The sequence below is a fragment of the Somniosus microcephalus genome, unplaced genomic scaffold (assembly GCF_052327205.1).
Source record: "Somniosus microcephalus isolate GS21.2 unplaced genomic scaffold, FLI_Smic_1.0 unresolved_chr2, whole genome shotgun sequence".
Lineage (NCBI taxonomy): Eukaryota > Metazoa > Chordata > Chondrichthyes > Squaliformes > Somniosidae > Somniosus > Somniosus microcephalus.
The window spans coordinates 12,443,047-12,461,988 of NW_028225180.1; the positions used below are offsets into that span (position 1 = coordinate 12,443,047).

At 51.9% G+C, this 18,942-nt stretch overlaps 1 protein-coding gene across 2 annotated transcripts in view; it reads right to left on the reverse strand.

Annotated features, from left to right (window-relative positions):
• Positions 1-18,942, reverse strand: part of LOC147092120 (uncharacterized) — a 95,392-nt gene that overhangs the window by 31,379 nt on the left and 45,071 nt on the right. For both annotated transcript variants that reach the window (XM_085975850.1, XM_085975849.1), the window contains exons 8-9: positions 15,539-15,667; positions 6,244-6,435 (exon numbers count right to left, since the gene is read on the reverse strand). In XM_085975850.1, coding sequence (XP_085831976.1) covers positions 6,244-6,435; positions 15,539-15,667 — 321 coding nt within the window. The remainder of the gene's footprint in view (positions 1-6,243; positions 6,436-15,538; positions 15,668-18,942) is intronic.

Below are 18,942 nucleotides of genomic sequence, written 5' to 3' on the forward strand. Positions count from 1 at the left end.
GTACCCAGTCTGGGCCGATACGTGACTCCAGCCCGTACCCAGTCTGGGCCGATACGTGACTCCAGCCCGTACCCAATCTGGGCCTATACGTGACTCCAGTCCATACCCAATCTGAGCCTATACGTGACTCCAGTCCGTACCCAGTCTGGGCCGATACGTGACTCCAGCCCGTACCCAGTCTGGGCCGATACGTGACTCCAGTCCGTACCCAATCTGGCCCTATAGATGATTCCAGCCCTTACCCAATCTGGGCCTATGTTAAGTCGAATTTTACAGCGTAGTAATATGTTCTTTAATGCAATTCACCACACGGTCTGCAGTGGTTCAAGATGGAGGCTCACCACCATCTTCTCAAGGGCAATTAGTGATGGGCAATAAATGCTGGCCTTGCCAGCAACGTTTACACTCCATGAACATTAAAAAAATATTTTACATGGAATTTCATAATGTGTACACAGAAAGAGTCCATTTCGCCCAACTGGTCTATGCCGGTGTTTGTGCTCCACACGAGCCTCCTCCCAGCCCTCTTCATCACACCCCATCAACATATCCTTCTGTTCCTTTCCTCATGTGTTTATCTAGCTCCCTAACATCTGTCTGAGACTTAACCACACTGTTCGCAACCTTGGTTATCTGACCACATATCCGCAGTATAACTAAGACCGCCTACTTCCACCTCCGTAACATCGCTCGGCTCCGCCCCTGCCTCAGCTCATCCGCTGCTGAGACCCTCATCCATGCCTTTGTTCCCTCTAGACTTGACTATTCCAACGCACTCCTGGCCGGCCTCCCACATTTCCACCCTACGTAAACCTGAGGTCATCAAAAATCAGCTGCCCGTGTCCTAACCCGCACCGAGTCCCGTTCGTCCATCACCCCCCTGTGCTCGCTGACCTACATTGGCTCCCGGTTAAGCAGCGCCTCGATTTCAAAATTATCATAGTTTTCAAATCCCTCCATGGCGCTCGCCCCTCCCTATCTCTGTAATCTCCTTCAACCCCACAGCCTCCCCGAGATATCTGCGATCCTCTAATTCTGCCCTCTTGAGCATCCCTGATTATAATCGCTCCACCATCGGCGGCCGTGTCTTCTGTTGCCTGGGCCCTGAGCTCCGGAATTCCCTCCCTAAACCTCTCCGCCTCGCGACCTCTCTTTCCTCCTTTAAGACGCTCCTTAAAACCTACCTCTTTGACCAAGCTTTGTGGTCACCTGCCCTAATTTATCCTTATGTGGCTCGGTGTAAAATTTTTTGTCTTAAAATACTCCTGTGCAGCACCTTGGGACGTTTTACTCCGTTAAAGGCGCTATATAAATACAAGTAGTTGTTGTTGTTGAATGCATCTCTGATATTCGCCTGAGACACTCCCTGGGGTAGCGAGTTCCACACTCAGTCGGGCTGAATGGCCTGTTTCTGTGCTGTAAACTCCATGTAATTCTATGTAGACTCCAGGCTATCTACTTCCACATGTCCTGTGGGTTAATAAGGTTTCAGATGGGCTCGCTTATTTCACTGCCCTGTGCTCAACAACGGTGCAAATCATTACTGGCCCCGATTCTGGGGACCGCACTTTAGGAAGGATGTCAAGGCCCTGGAGAAGGTGCCGAGGAGATTGGTCAGGATGATGAGGGACTTGTGTTATGTGGAGAGACTGGAGAAGCTGGGGGTCGTTCTCCTTAGAGCAGAGAAGGTTAAGGGGAGATTGACCAGAATGGTACCAGGGATGAGGGACTTCAGTTACGTGGACAGACTGGAGAAGCTGGGATTGTTCTCCTTCGAGCAGAGAAGGTTAAGGGGAGATTTAATTGAGGTGTTCAAAATTATGAAGGGTTTTGATAGAGTAAATAAGGAGAAACTGTTTTCACTGGCAAGTGGGTCGATAACCAGAGGACACAGATGTAAAATAATTGGCAGAGGAACTAGAGGGTAAATCAGGAGAATTTTCTTCACATGGAGGTTGTTAAGATCTGGAAGGCACCACCTGAAAGGGTGGTGGAAACAGATTCCACAGGAACTGTCAAGCGGCAATTGGACATTTACTTGAAGAGGACTAATTTACAGGGTTACGGGTAAAAACTGGGGGTGTGGGACTAAATTGGAGAGCTCTTTCGAACAGCCGGCACAGGCAGGATGGGCCGAACGGCCTCCTTCTGTGCTGTGTCATTCTATGGTTCAATGATTCTATCTGGCTGGGGCGGGGCATCTCGCGACGCGACCTGTTAGTCAGTCTTCTTCCCTCACCCTTCAGCTTGAAAAGCTTTTGCCTTGCAAGTTGGTGGAAGCGCGAGCTGGTAACCAGGGCAACAGGGCATCTGGGACCTTGGTGAATGACGGGACCAACAGCCTATCTCCTTAGCCCAGGAGATTTACAAAGGATTTACAGCATGGGAACAGGACATTTGGGCCAAGTGCTCAGTGCCGGTGTTAGAAACATAGAAAAAATAGGAGCAGGAGTCGGCCATTCGAGCCTGCTCCGCCATTCAATATGATCATGGCTGATCCTCTATCCCAATACCATATTCCCGCTCTCTCCCCACACCCCTTGATGTTAATGCTCCACACGAGCCTCCTCCCACCCCACTTCATCTCACCCCATCAACATAGTCTTCTATTCCTTCCTCCCTCATGTGTTTATCTAGCTTATGGTTTATCTAGGGGGTAAGGGACTGACTTGGATAGAGAACTGGTTGGCAGACAGGAAGCAAAGAGTTGGAATAAACGGGTCTTTTTCCGAGTGGCAGGCAGTGACTAGTGGGGTACCGCAGGGATCGGTGCTAGGACCCCAGCTATTCACAATATATATTAATGATCTAGACGAGGGAACTAGGTGTAATATCTCCAAGTTTGCAGACGACACAAAGCTGGGTGGGCGTGTGTGCTGTGAGGAGGATGCCGAGAAACTCCAGGATGATTTGGACAGGTTGGGTGATTATACTGCATCTGCCATGCATCTGCCCAATGTGGATAAATGCGCGGTTATCCACTTTGGTGGCAAAAACAGGAAGGCAGATTATTATCTGAATGGCAATAGATTGGGAGAAGGGGAAGTGCAACGAGACCTGGGTGTCCTTGTGCACCAGTCGCTGAAGGTAAGCATGCAGGTGCAGCAGGCGGTTAAGAAGGAAAATGGTATGTTGGCCTTCATAGCGAGAGGATTCGAGTACAGGAGCTAGGATATCTTGCTGCAGTTGTACAGGGCCTTGGTGAGACCACATCTTGAGTATTGTGTGCAGTTTTGGTCGCCTTATCTGAGGAAGGATGTTCTTGCCATGGAGGGAGTGCAGCGAAGATTCACCAGGCTGATACCTGGGATGGCAGGAATGACGTATGAGGAGAGATTGGGTCGATTGGGCTTGTACTCGCTGGAGTTTAGAAGAATGAGAGGGGATCTCATTGAAACTTATAAAATTCTAACAGGACTGGACAGACTAGATGCAGGAAGGATGTTCCCGATGGTCAGGGAGTCCAGAACCAGGGGTCACAGTCTAAGGATAAGGGGTAAGCCATTTAGGACAGAGATGAGGAGGAATTTCTTCACCCAGAGAGTGGTGAACCTGTGGAATTCTCTACCACAGAAGGCAGTAGAGGCCAATTCATTAAATATATTCAAGAAGGAGTTGGATATATTTCTTAAGGCTAAAGGGATCAAGGGATATGGGGAGAAAGCAGGGACAGGGTACTGAATTTGGATGATCAGCCATGATCTCATTAAATGGTGGAGCAGGTTCGAGGGGCCGAATGGCCGACTCCTGCTCCTATCTTCTATGTTTATATGTTTCCCCTTTAATGCCTCTCTGCTAGTCACCTCAACTACTTGTGGTAGCGAGTTCCACATTCTCACCACTGTTTGGGTAAAGAAGTTTCTCATGAATTCCCTATTGGATTTATTAGTGTCTATCTTATATCGATGGCCTCTAGTTCTGGTCTCGCCCACAGCATCTTCTCTACGTCTACCCAATCAAACTCTTTCATAATTTTAAAGACCTCCATCAGGTCACCTCTCAGTCTTCTCTTTTCTAGACAAAAAAACTCCAGTCTGTTCTATCTTTCCTGATAGGTATAGCCTCTCAGTTGGGGTATCATTCCAGTAAACCTTCTCTGCACCTTTTCCAGTGCTTCTATATCCTTACTTTATAATATGGAGACCAGGACTGTGCACAGTAACTCCGAGTGTGATATGGAGACCAGAACTGTGCACAGTAACTCCAAGTATGATATGGAGACCAGAACTGTGCACAGTAACTCCGAGTGTGATATGGAGACCAGAACTGTGCACAGTAACTCCCAGTGTGATATGGAGACCAGAACTGTGCACAGTAACTCCCAGTGTGATATGGAGACCAGAACTGTGCACAGTAACTCCCAGTGTGATATGGAGACCAGAACCGTGCACAGTAACTCCAAGTGTGATATGGAGACCAGAACTGTGCACAGTAACTCCAAGTGTGATATGGAGACCAGAACTGTGCACAGTAACTCCAAGTGTGATATGGAGACCAGAACTGTGCACAGTAACCCAAGTTTGATATGGAGATCAGAACTGTGCACAGTGTTCCAAGTGTGATATGGAGACCAGAACTGTGCACAGTAACTCCAAGTGTGATATGGAGACCAGAACTGTGCACAGTAACTCCAAGTGTGATATGGAGACCAGAACTGTGCACAGTGCTCCAAGTGTGATATAGAGACCAGAACTGTGCACAGTGCTCCAAGTGTGATATAGAGACCAGAACTGTGCACAGTAACTCCAAGTGAGATATGGAGACCAGAACTGTGCACAGTAACTCCAAGTGTGATATAGAGACCAGAACTGTGCACAGTACTCCCAGTGTGATATGGAGACCAGAACTGTGCACAGTACTCCCAGTGTGATATGGAGACCAGGACTGTGCACAGTAACTCCAAGTGTGATATGGAGACCAGGACTGTGCACAGTAACTCCCAGTGTGATATGGAGACCAGAACTGTGCACAGTAACTCCCAGTGTGATATGGAGACCAGGACTGTGCACAGTGCTCCAAGTGTGATATAGAGACCAGAACTGTGCACAGTGCTCCAAGTGTGATATAGAGACCAGAACTGTGCACAGTAACTCCAAGTGAGATATGGAGACCAGAACTGTGCACAGTAACTCCAAGTGTGATATAGAGACCAGAACTGTGCACAGTACTCCCAGTGTGATATGGAGACCAGAACTGTGCACAGTACTCCCAGTGTGATATGGAGACCAGGACTGTGCACAGTAACTCCAAGTGTGATATGGAGACCAGGACTGTGCACAGTAACTCCCAGTGTGATATGGAGACCAGAACTGTGCACAGTAACTCCCAGTGTGATATGGAGACCAGGACTGTGCACAGTAACTCCCAGTGTGATATGGAGACCAGAACTGTGCACAGTAACTCCCAGTGTGATATGGAGACCAGAACTGTGCACAGTAACTCCCAGTGTGATATGGAGACCAGGACTGTGCACAGTACTCCCAGTGTGATATGGAGACCAGAACTGTGAACAGTAACTCCCAGTGTGATATGGAGACCAGAACTGTGCACAGTAACTCCAAGTGTGATATGGAGACCAGAACTGTGCACAGTAACTCCCAGTGTGATATGGAGACCAGAACTGTGCACAGTAACTCCAAGTGTGATATGGAGACCAGGACTGTGCACAGTAACTCCAAGTGTGATATGGAGACCAGGACTGTGCACAGTAACTCCAAGTGTGATATGGAGACCAGGACTGTGCACAGTAACCCCCAGTGTGATATGGAGACCAGAACTGTGCACAGTAACTCCAAGTGTGATATGGAGACCAGGACTGTGCACAGTAACCCCAAGTGTGATATGGAGACCAGAACTGTGCACAGTAACTCCCAGTGTGATATGGAGACCAGGACTGTGCACAGTAACTCCAAGTGTGATATGGAGACCAGGACTGTGCACAGTAACTCCAAGTGTGATATGGAGACCAGGACTGTGCACAGTAACCCCCAGTGTGATATGGAGACCAGAACTGTGCACAGTACTCCAAGTGTGATATGGAGACCAGAACTGTGCACAGTAACTCCCAGTGTGATATGGAGACCAGAACTGTGCACAGTAACTCCCAGTGTGATATGGAGACCAGGACTGTGCACAGTAACTCCCAGTGTGATATGGAGACCAGGACTGTGCACAGTACTCTAAGTGTGGTCTAAACAAGGTTCGAGACAAGTTCTATTTAACCGGCGGAGAAATAAATTTCACCTCCCACCGACTTCTCAGCGTAGGACTTCAAGAGGCAGTCTCGGAGCCGTTGCTCCACGGCCAGGTTGTGTCTTCTCGCCAGGCGCAGCGCGATCAGGATTTTTGGGTCTGGGCTCTCGGTGCAGTTGTCGACACTCTCAAGCAGAATGCTCACCAGCAAATGCATGAATGGCCTCTGGGTCTCGGTGATGCCTGCAAAACACAAGCCAGTACTTAGACAGAGAGGAGGAGGAGGAGAAGGACAGAAGGCAGCAAGAATAGAAAGGAGGAAGGAAAGAGAAGGAAAGAAGGGAAAGGGAAAGGAAGGAAGGAAGAAAAGAAGGAAGGAAAGAAAGAAGGAAAGAAGGATACAATGAAAAAACAAACTTGCATGTTTCTAGCACCTTTCACCACCTCGGGACGTCCCAGAGCGCTTCACAACCAATGGAGTACTTTTGAAGTGTGGTCACTGCTGTAATGGAGGAAATGCGGCAGCTAATTTGCGCACAGCAAGCTCCCACATACTGCTAATGACCAGATAATCTGTTGTTAGTGATGTTGATTGAAGGATAAATATTGGGCCCCAGGACACTGGGGAGAACTCCCCCCGCTCTTCTAGTGGCCATGGGATATTTTATGTTCACCTGAGAGGGCAGACGGGGGCCTCAGCTTAAGGTTTTATCCTGAAAGACGGCCCCTCCGACAGCGCAGCGCTCCCTCAGTACTGACCCTCTGACAGTGCAGCGCTCCCTCAGTACTGACCCTCTGACAGTGCAGCGCTCCCTCAGTACTGCCCCTCCGACAGTGCAGCGCTCCCTCAGTACTGACCCTCCGACAGTGCATCGCTCCCTTAGTACTGCCCCTCCGACAGTGCAGCGCTCCCTCAGTACTGCCCCTCCGACAGCGCAGCGCTCCCTCAGTACTGACCCTCCGACAGTGCATCACTCCCTTAGTACTGCCCCTCCGACAGTGCAGCACTCCCTCAGTACTGCCCCTCCGACAGTGCGGCGCTCCCTCAGTACTGCCCCTCCGACAGTGCGGCGCTCCCTCAGTACTGCCCCTCCGACAGTGCAGCGCTCCCTCAGTACTGCCCCTCCGACAATGCAGCACTCCCTCAGTACTGCCCCTCCGACAGTGCAGCGCTCCCTCAGTATTGCCCCTCCGACAGTGCAGCGCTCCCTCAGTACTGCCCCTCCGACAGTGCAGCGCTCCCTCAGTACTGCCCCTCCGACAGTGCAGCGCTCCCTCAGTACTGACCCTCCGACAGTGCATCGCTCCCTTAGTACTGCCCCTCCGACAGTGCAGCGCTCCCTCAGTACTGACCCTCCGACAGTGCATCGCTCCCTTAGTACTGCCCCTCCGACAGTGCAGCGCTCCCTCAGTACTGACCCTCCGACAGTGCATCACTCCCTTAGTACTGCCCCTCCGACAGTGCGGCACTCCCTCAGTACTGCCCCTCCGACAGTGCATCGCTCCCTCAGTACTGCCCCTCCGACAGTGCAGCGCTCCCTCAGCACTCCCTCAGTACTGCCCCTCCGACAGTGCGGCGCTCCCTCAGTACTGCCCCTCCGACAGTGCGGTGCTCCCTCAGTACTGCCCCTCCGACAGTGCAGCGCTCCCTCAGTACTGCCCCTCCGACAATGCAGCACTCCCTCAGTACTGCCCCTCCGACAGTGCAGCGCTCCCTCAGTACTGACCCTCCGACTGTGCAGCGCTCCCTCAGTATTGCCCCTCCGACAGTGCAGCGCTCCCTCAGTACTGCCCCTCCGACAGTGCAGCGCTCCCTCAGTACTGCCCCTCCGACAGTGCAGCGCTCCCTCAGTACTGACCCTCCAACAGTGCAGCGCTCCCTCAGTACTGACCCTCCAACAGTGCAGCGCTCCCTCAGTACTGCCCCTCCGACAGTGCAGCGGAGGCTCCCTCAGTACTGGCACTGGGAGTGTTGGCCTGGATTATGAGCTCAAGTCTCTGGAGTGGGACTTGAACCCATGACCTTCTGACTCAGAGGAGAGAGTGTTGCCCACTGTGTCGTCTGGTTGCTAATGGAAACAGTTTCCCTTTATTTACTCTATCATGATTCTGAACACCTCTATCAAATCTCCCCTTAACCTTCTCTGCTCTAAGGAGAACAATCCCAGCTTCTCCAGTCTCTCCACGTAACTGAAGTCCCTCATCCCCTGGTACCATTCTGGTCAATCTCCCCTTAACCTTCTCTGCTCTAAGGAGAACAACCCAGCTTCTCCAGTCTCTCCATGTAACTGAAGTCCCTCATCCCCTGGTACCATGCTGGTCAATCTCCCCTTAACCTTCTCTGCTCTAAGGAGAACAATCCCAGCTTCTCCAGTCTCTCCACGTGACTGAAGTCCCTCATCCCCGGGTACCATTCTGGTCAATCTCCCCTTAACCTTCTCTGCTCTAAGGAGAACAATCCCAGCTTCTCCAGTCTCTCCACGTGACTGAAGTCCCTCATCCCCTGGTACCATTCTGGTCAATCTCCCCTTAACCTTCTCTGCTCTAAGGAGAACAACCCAGCTTCTCCAGTCTCTCCATGTAACTGAAGTCCCTCATCCCCTGGTACCATGCTGGTCAATCTCCCCTTAACCTTCTCTGCTCTAAGGAGAACAATCCCAGCTTCTCCAGTCTCTCCATGTAACTGAAGTCCCTCATCCCCTGGTACCATTCTGGTCAATCTCCCCTTAACCTTCTCTGCTCTAAGGAGAACAATCCCAGCTTCTCCAGTCTCTCCACGTGACTGAAGTCCCTCATCCCTGGTACCATTCTGGTCAATCTCCCCTTAACCTTCTCTGCTCGAAGGAGAACAATCCCAGCTTCTCCAGTCTCTCCACGTAACTGAAGTCCCTCATCCCTGGTACCATTCTGGACAATCTCCTCTGCAAGGCCTTGACATCCTTCCTGAAGTGTGGTGCCCAGAATTGGACACAATACTCCAGCTGAGAACTAACCAGTGTTTTATAAAGGTTTAGCATAACCTCCTTGCTATTGTACATTATTCCTCTGTTTATAAATCCAAAGATGCCGTCTGTGTTTTTACCAACCTTCTCAACTTGTTCTGCCACCTTCAGAGACTTGTGTACATACACCCCCAGGTCTCTCTGTTCCTGCACCCCCTTTAACATTGTACCATTTAGTTTATGTTGCCTCTACTCATTCTTCCTACCACAATGAATCACTTCACACTTCTCTGCTCTAAACTGCATCTGCCATGTGTCTGCCCATTTCCCTAGTCTGTCTATGTCCTCCTGAAGTCTGTTACTATCCTCCTCACTGTTTACTACATTTCCGAGTCTCGTGTCATCTGCAAGCTTTAAAATAGCGCCCTGTAGACCCAAGTCCAGGTCATTCATATACATCAGAAAGCGCCGTGGTCCTAACCAATGTTCCATAAGAACATAACATAAGAAATAGGAACAGGAATAGGCCACTTGGCCCCTCGAGCCTGCTCCGCCAGTTAATAAGATCATGGCTGATCTTGGGCTCAAAGCCACTTCCCAGCCCACTCCCCATAACCCTTCACTCCCTTATCTTGCAAAAATCTGTCTATCTCCACCTTAAATGTATTTAATGACCCAGCCTCCACGGCTCTCTGGGCAGAGAATTCCACAGATTTACGACCCTCTGAGGGAAGAAATTCCTCCTCATCTCAGTTCTAAAAGGGCGACCCTTTATTCTGAGACTGTGCCCCCGAGTTCTAGATTTCCCCACGAGGGGAAACATCCTCTCTGCATCTACCTTGTCGAGCCCCCCTCAGAACCTTATATGTTTCAATAAGATCACCTCTCATTCTTCTAAATTCCAATGAGTATAGGCCCAGCCTGCTCAACCTTTCTTCATAAGTCAACCCCCCTCATCTCTGGAATTAACCTAGTGAATCGTCTCTGAACTGCCTCCAATGCAAGTATATCCTTCCTTAAATAAGGAGACCAAAACTGTACCCTGTCATCTTCCTTTGGGTGAGCAGCCCCCGGCCGTGCGGTCCATTCGAGCGGCGGGGGAGCCTCAGGCGGCCGCGCAGTTGACCGGGAACATTGGTCCCAATACGGCCCCCTGGTAGACACCACTGTATACTGCCCTCTAGTCTGAAAAACAACCTGCTCAGCCTTGTGGGAGCCCCTTCGCCACACGGACAGCAGTGCTTCAAGAAGAAGGCCCACCACCACCTGCCTAAGGGGCAACAAGCAATAACAACAACAGCTTGTATTTCTATAGCGCCTCTAACGTAGTAAATCGTCCCAAGGCGCTTCACAGCAACGTTTTTCCAAACAAAATTTGACACCGAGCCACATAAGGAGATATTAGGACAGGTGACCAAAAGCTTGGTCACAGAGGTAGCATTTAAGGAGTGTCTTAAAGGAGGAAAGAGAGAAGCGGAGAGGATAAGGAAGGGAATTCCAGAGCTCCGGGCCCAGGTAGCTGAAGGCACGGCCGGCAATGGTGGAGCGAAGGAAATCGGGGGATATGCAAGAGGCCAGAATTGGAGGAGCACAGAGATCTCAGAGGGTTCTGGGGCTGGAGGAGGTTACAGAGATAGGGAGGTTTGTGGGCCTAGATGAGGTTACAGAGGGAGGATTGAAGGGGCTGGAGGAGGTTACAGAGATAGGGAGGGTTGTAGGGGCTGGAAGAGGTTACAGAGATAGGGAGGCTTGTAGGGCTCGAGGAGGTTACAGAGATAGGGAGAGTTATTGGGGCTGGAGGAGGTTACAGAGATAGGGAGGATTGTAGGACTGGAGGAGATTACAGAGATAGGGAGGTTTGTGGGCCTAGATGAGGTTACAGAGGGAGGATTGAAGGGGCTGGAGGAGGTTACAGAGATAGGGAGGGTTGTAGGGGCTGGAAGAGGTTACAGAGATAGGGAGGCTTGTAGGGCTCGAGGAGGTTACAGAGATAGGGAGAGTTATTGGGGCTGGAGGAGGTTACAGAGATAGGGAGGGTTGTAGGGCTGGAGGAGGTTACAGAGATAGGGAGGGTTGTAGGGCTGGAGGAGGTTACAGAGATAGGGAGGGTTGTAGAGAGTGGAGGTGGTAACAGAGATAGCGAGGCTTGTAGGGGCTGTAGGAGGTTACAGAGATAGGGAAGGTTGCAGGGCTGGCAGAGTTTACAGAGATAGGGATGGTTGTAGGGCTGGAGGAGGTTACAGTGATAGGGAGGATTGTAGGGGCTGGCAGAGGTTACAGAGAAAGGGAGGGTTATAAGGGCTGGAAAAGATTACAGAGATAGGGAAGTTTGTGGGGCTGGAGGAGGTTACAGAGATAGGGAGGGTTGTAGAGCTGGAGGAGGTTACAGAGATAGGGAGGGTTGTAGGGCTGGAGGAGTTTACAGAGATGGGGAGGGTTGTAGGGCTGGAGGGGTTTACTGAGATAGGGAGGGTTGTAGGGCTGGAGGAGGTTACAGAGATAGGGAGGGTTGTAGGGGCTGCAGGAGGTTACAGAGATAGGGAGGGTTGTAGAGGCTGGTGGATGTTACAGTGATAGGGAGGGTTGTAGGGGCTGGAGGAGGTTAAAGAGATAGGGAGGGATGTAGGGGCTGGAGGAGGTTACAGAGATAGGGAGGATTGTAGGACTGGAGGAGATTACAGAGATAGGGAGGTTTGTGGGCCTGGATGAGGTTACAGAGGGAGGATTGAAGGGGCTGGAAGAGGTTACAGAGATAGGGAGGGTTGCAGGGGCTGGAAAAGATTACAGAGATAGCGAAGTTTGTGGGGCTGGAGGAGGTTACAGAGATAGGGAGGGTTGTAGGGTTGGAGGAGGTTACAGAGATAGGGAGAGTTGTTGGGGCTGGAGGAGGTTACAGAGATAGGGAGGGTTGTAGGGCTGCAGGAGGTTACAGAGATAGGGAGAGTTGTCGGGCTGGAGGAGGTTACAGAGATGGGGAGGGTTGTAGGGCTGGAAGGGGTTACTGAGATAGGAAGGCTTGTCGGAGCTGGAGGAGATTACAGAGATTGGGAGGGTTGTAGGGACTGGAGGAGGTTACAGAGATAGGGAGGGCTGTAGGAAGTTACAGAGATAGGGAGGGTTGTAGGGGCTGGAGGAGGTTACAGAGGTAGTGAGGGTAGTAGGGGCTGGAGGAGGTTACAGAGATAGGGAGGGTTGTAGGGCTGGAGGAGGTTTCAGAGATAGGGAGGGTTGTAGGGCAAGAGGAGGTTACAGAGATATGGAGGGTTGTAGGGACTGGAGGAAGTTACAGAGATAGGGAGGGTTGTAGGGCTGGAGGAGGTTACAGAGATAGGGAGGGTTGTGGGGCTGGAGGAGGTTACAGAGATAGGGAGGTTTGTGGGGCTGGAGGAGGTTCACAGATCACAGAAACCCCACAGTGCAGATAGAGGTCATTTCGGTCCATCGAGCCTGCACCGACACATATCCCACCCGATCCCCGTAACCCCTACAGCAGCACATATCCCACCCTATCCCTGTAACCCCACATATTTAATCCCCCTAACACTAAGGGTCAATTTATCATAGCCAATCAACCTAACCCGCACATCTTTGGACTGTGGGAGGAAACCGGAGCACCCGGAGGAAACCCACGCAAACACGGGGAGAATGTGCAAACTCCACACAGACAGTCACCCGAGGCCGGATTCGAACCCGGGTCCCTGGCGCTGTGAGGCAACAGTGCTAACCACTATGCCACCATGCTGAGGAGGTTACAGAGATAGGGAGGGTTGGAGGAGGTTACAGAGATAGGGAGTGTTGAAGGGGCTGGAGATGGTTACAGAGATAGGGAGGGTTGTAGGGCTGGAGGAGGTTACAGAGATAGGGAGGGTTGTAGGGGCTGGAGGAGGTTACAGAGATAGGGCGGGTTGTAGGGCTGGAGGAGGTTACAGAGATAGGGCGGGTTGTAGGGCTGGAGGAGGTTACAGAGATAGGGAGGGTTGTAGGGGCTGGAGGAGGTTACAGAGACAGGGAGGGTTTTGGGCTGGAGGATGTTACAGAGATAGGGAGGGTTGTAGGAGCTGGAGGAGGTTACAGAGATAGGGAGGGTTGTAGGGGCTGGAGGAGGTTACAGAGATAGGGAGGGTTGTAGGGGCTGGAGGAGGTTACAGAGATAGGGAGGGTTGTAGGGGCTGGAGGAGGTTACAGAGATAGGGAGGGTTGTCGGACTGGAGGAGGTTACAGAGATAGGGAGGGTTGTAAGGCTGGAGGAGGTTACAGAGATAGGGAGGGTTGTAGGGCTGGAGGAGGTTACAGAGATAGGGAGAGTTGTAGGGGCTGGAGGAGGTTACAGAGATAGGGAGGGTTGTTGGGGCTGGAGGAGGTTACAGAGATAGGGAGGGTTGTAGGGGCTGGAGGGGGTTACAGAGATAGGGAGGGGTGTAGGGGCTGGAGGGGGGTTACAGAGATAGGGAGGGTTGTAGGGCTGGAGGAGGTTACAGAGATAGGGAGGGTTGTAGGGGCTGGAGGAGGTTACAGAGATAGGGCGGGTTGTAGGGCAGGAGGAGGTTACAGAGATAGGGCAGGTTGTAGGGCTGGAGGAGGTTACAGAGATAGGGAGGGTTGTAGGGGCTGGAGGAGGTTACAGAGACAGGGAGGGTTTTGGGCTGGAGGATGTTACAGAGCTAGGGAGGGTTGTAGCAGCTGGAGGAGGTTAGAGAGATAGGGAGGGTTGTAGTATCTGGAGGAGGTTACAGAGATAGGGAGGGTTGTAGGGGCTGGAGGAGGTTACAGAGATAGGGAGGGTTGTAGGGGCTGGAGGAGGTTACAGAGATAGGGAGGGTTGTAGGGGCTGGAGGAGGTTACAGAGATAGGGAGGGTTGTAGGACTGGAGGAGGTGACAGAGATAGGGAGGGTTGTAGGGCTGGAGGAGGTTACAGAGATAGGGAGAGTTGTAGGGGCTGGAGGAGGTTACAGAGATAGGGAGGGTTGTAGGGGCTGGAGGAGGTTACAGAGATAGGGAGGGTTGTAGGGGCTGGAGGGGGTTACAGAGATAAGGAGGGGTGTAGGGGCTGGAGGGGGTTACAGAGATAGGGAGGGTTGTAGGGGCTGGAGGAGGTTCCAGAGATAGGGAGGGTTGTAGGGGCTGGAGGAGGTTACAGAGATAGGGAGGGTTGTAGGGCTGGAGGAGGTTACAGAGATAGGGAGGGTTGTATGGGCTGGAGGAGGTTACAGAGAAAGGGAGGGTTGTAGGGATGGAGGACGTTACAGAGAAAGGGAGGATTGTAGGGCTGGAGGAGGTTACAGAGATAGGGAGGGTTGTAGGGGCTGGAGGAGGTTACAGAGATAGGGAGGGTTGTAGGGGCTGGAGGAGGTTACAGAGATAGGGAGGGTTGTATGGCTGGAGGAGTTTGCAGAGATAGGGAGTGTTGTAGGGACTGGAGGAGGTTACAGAGATAGGGAGGGTTGTAGGGGCTGGAGGAGGTTACAGAGATAGGGTGGGTTGTATGGCTGGAGGAGGTTACAGAGATAGGGAGGGTTGTAGGGCTGGAGGAGGTTACAGAGATAGGGAGGGTTGTAGGGGCTGGAGGAGGTTACAGAGATAGGGAGGGTTGTAGGGCTGGAGGAGGTTACAGAGATGGGGAGGATTGTAGGGGCTGGAGGAGTTTACAGAGATAGGGAGGGTTGTGGGGGCTGGAGGAGGTTTCAGAGATAGGGAGGGTTGTAGGGGCTGGAGGAGATTACAGAGATAGGGAGGGTTGTAGGGCTGGAGGAGATTACAGAGATAGGGAGGGTTGTAGGGGCTGGAGGAGGTTACAGAGATAGGGAGGGTTGTAGGGGCTGGAGGAGGTTACAGAGATAGGGAGTGTTGTAGGGCTGGAGGAGGTTACAGAGATAGGGAGGGTTGTAGGGCTGGAGGAGGTTACAGAGACAGGGAGGGTTGTAGGGCTGGAGGAGGTTACAGAGACTGGGAGTGTTGTAGGGCTGGAGGAGGTTACAGAGATAGGGAGGGTTGTAGGGCTGGAGGAGGTTACAGAGACAGGGAGGGTTGTAGGGCTGGAGGGGGTTACAGAGACAGGGAGGGTTGTAGGGCTGGAGGGGGTTACAGAGATAGGGAGGGTTGTAGGGCTGGAGGAGGTTACAGAGATAGGGAGGGTTGCAGGGCTGGAGGAGGTTACAGAGATAGGGAGTGTTGTAGGGACTGGAGGAGGTTACAGAGATAGGGAGGGTTCTAGGGCTGGAGGAGGTTACAGAGATAGGGAGGAGTGGCCGAGGCCACGGAGAGATTTGAAAACCAAGGTTGAGAATTTTTAAAATCGAGGTGTTTCAGTACCAGGAGCCGACGGAGGCCAAATGCCGGCCTGATCACTTCCCCCGAATGAATATCAATAAAAACATCTGCAAGACTTATTCTGAACCGTGCTTACAGCATTTGGCAGCATCCTCTGCCACCTTGTCGATAAGGACGATCGTGGTGCTGCCTGCAGCCATGCTGGTGGAAGGAGCTGGAGTCGTGGTTGAACGTGTGGCAGGCGTGAATATGGCAGTGCTTCGCCCTACACAGCAAGCGAAAAACAGGTCAATTAGTTGGTGCCACACTCGACCTAGACTTGGTGAAGTCCACCACGAAAGGAAAGTAACTGATAAGAAGGAACTCCCATTTTTACAGTGCCAATGATGACCTCAGGATATCCCAAAGCATTTTGGAGCCAATCAAGTATTTATTTTGAGGTGCAGTCACAGTTGCGCACAGAAAGATCCCACAAGCTTTTTAATTTCTAAATGAGGTTCATTGAGGGATACATTTTTGGCCCAGGAAACCGGGGAGAACCCATAGTGGCCATGGGATCTTTTATGTCCACCCGAGGGGGCAGACAGAGACTCAGTTTAACGTCTCATCCGAAAGATGGCCCCTCCAACAGTGCAGCGCTCCCTCAGTACTGCCCCTCCGGCAGCACAGCGCTCCCTCAGTACTGCACCTCCGACAGTGCAGCGCTCGCTCAGTACTGCCCCTCCGACAGTGCAGCGCTCCCTCAGTACTGCCCCTCCGGCAGTGCAGCACTCCCTCAGTACTACCCCTCCGACAGTGCAGCGCTCCCTCAGTACTACCCCTCCGACAGTGCAGCGCTCCCTCAGTACTGCCCCTCCGACAGTGCAGCGCTCCCTCAGTACTGCCCCTCCCACAGTGCAGCGCTCCCTCAATACTGCCCCTCCGACAGTGCAGCGCTCCCTCAGTACTGCCCCTCCGACAGTGCGGCGCTCCCTCAGTACTACCCCTCCGACAGTGCAGCGCTCCCTCAGTACTACCCCTCCGACAGTGCAGCGCTCCCTCAGTACTGCCCCTCCGACAGTGCAGCGCTCCCTCAGTACTGCACCTCCGACAGTGCAGCGCTCCCTCAGTACTACCCCTCCGACAGTGCAGCGCTCCCTCAGTACTACCCCTCCGACAGTGCAGCGCTCCCTCAGTACTGCCCCTCCGACAGTGCAGCGCTCCCTCAGTACTGCCCCTCCCACAGTGCAGCGCTCCCTCAGTACTGCCCCTCCGGCAGCACAGCGCTCCCTCAGTACTGCCCCTCCGGCAGCACAGCGCTCCCTCAGTACTGCCCCTCCGACAGTGCAGTGCTCCCTCAGTACTACCCCTCTGACAGTGCAGCGCTCCCTCAGTACTGTCCCTCCGATAGTGCAGCACTCCCTCAGTACTGCCCCTCCGACAGTGCAGCGCTCCCTCAGTACTGCCCCTCCGACAGTGAGGCATTCCCTCAATAGAGGCACTGGGAGTATCAGCCTGGATTTTTGTGCTCCAGTCACTGGAGTGGGACTTCAAGCCACAACACTCTTGCTCAGGTGAGAGTGCCAGCCACTGAGCCACTGCTGATACAATGCGGGTTGATAGATCAGATGGGCGTGACATCCTTTAGGTTATGTTAAATTACGAGGAGCGATTACACAAACTTGGGTTGTATTCCCTAAAATTTAGAAGGTTTGAGGTGATCTGATCGAAGTTTTCAGGATAGTAAGGGGAACAGATAGGGTCGATAGAGAGAAACTATTTCCGCTGGTTGGGGATTCTAGGACTCGGGGGCATAGTCTAAAAATTACAGCCAGAGCGTTCAGGAGTGAAGTTAGGAAACACTTCTACACACAAAGGGTGGTAGAAGTTTGGAACTCTCTTCTGCAAACGGCAATTGATGCTCGATCAATTGTTAATTTTAAATCGGAGGTTGATAGATTTTCGTTAACCAAAGGGATTAAGGGATATGGAGCCAAGCCGTGGGTATGGAGTTAGGTCACAGTTCAGACGTTGTTGCGTCTGTGTATAATAAGACACAGACTGCAAGAGAACGGTACAACAGGTGTTTACTCAACGTGGCTCACACTGGAACTGATCTGTACAGATTACTACTCAGGGCTATATACAGGTGTGGTCACTGCCGGTACTACAGTATACATGAGCTGTTAAACATAGTTCCCCCCTTAAAGGTACATACATTACAATTCCTCCCCTTTTAGATTAACAGTACCATAACACTCATTTAACAATTAAATATCAAACTAATTAGAATTAACACTTTTAACATGCAACATTAGCTGAAAATAGTCTATTTATATATTCAGTCTTTGGGGCGGCTTCCTGATCCTTTCTGGATAGTGCCTTTCCCGAGTGTCTTGCTCTTGGTGCGGAGGCGATTCTGGCCCCGTCGTCGGTTGGTTCATCAGCTTCCGATGCTACTGTTTCTGGGGTAGATGCGACCTGTACGTCGGGTTCATCACCAGGTACATATGGGCGCGGCATGGGGTTGACTTGTTCCTGTGACTCTAGGATCTGGTCAGCATGGCGTCTCACGATGCTCTCCCCAACGTCCACTGTGTACATTAGTGGGCCCTGCCGTGTGCATATCGTTCCTGGCTGCCATTTTTCTGTTCGGTAGTCGCGGGCCAAGACTGGTTGCCCTACATTGAAGCTCCTTGTTGGCTTCTCATGGATGTGCTGGAATTGCTTACTCTCAACATCTCTTCGTACGTTTGGTCTGAGCAAATCCAGGCGAGATCTTAACCTTCGGTTAAAGAACATCATGGCTGGGGCCTGGTTGGTGACTGCATGTGTCGCATTCCGGTAGGCGAACAGGAAATTGTCCACCTTGTGCTGCAGCGGAATGTTGTCATTGTACATAGCCTTTATTGCCTTCTTAAAGGTTTGTACGAACCTCTCAGCCAATCCATTTGTGGCTGGATGATACGGGGCGGATGTGTAATGCCTTACCCCATTCTTTGTCAAGAACCTCCGGAACTCTTCGGACACAAACTGTGGTCCGTTGTCGGAGCAAATCTGTTCTGGCAAGCCATTCCTGGCAAAAATGGTCCGTAGGAATGCAATAGTTTTCTCCGTGGTGGTGGAGAACATTTTGATGACCTCAGGCCATTTCGAGTGCGCATCCACGGCTATTAAAAACATTGAGTCTATGAATGGACCAGCAAAATCAATATGCACCCGTTGCCATGGAGATGAGGGCCACTCCCATGGGTGTAGAGGGGCCTGTGGTGGTGCATTTTGGACTTTCTGGCATCCTGAGCAGCTCTTGGTCAGGTCCTCAATTTGTTTATCGATTCCCGGCCACCACAGATAAGCCCTGGCTAGGCTTTTCATTTTTACCCCTCCCAGATGACCCTCATGAAGCTCATTGAGCACTCTAACCCTTAACTTGGGTGGAATTACCACTCGGGATCCACACATCAAGGTCCCCCGGCACACTGACAGCTGTTCTCTCCTTGTCGAGAATGCTGGCAACAGTGAGTCGCCATGTGCTGGCCATCCCTTCACCGTCAAATCATA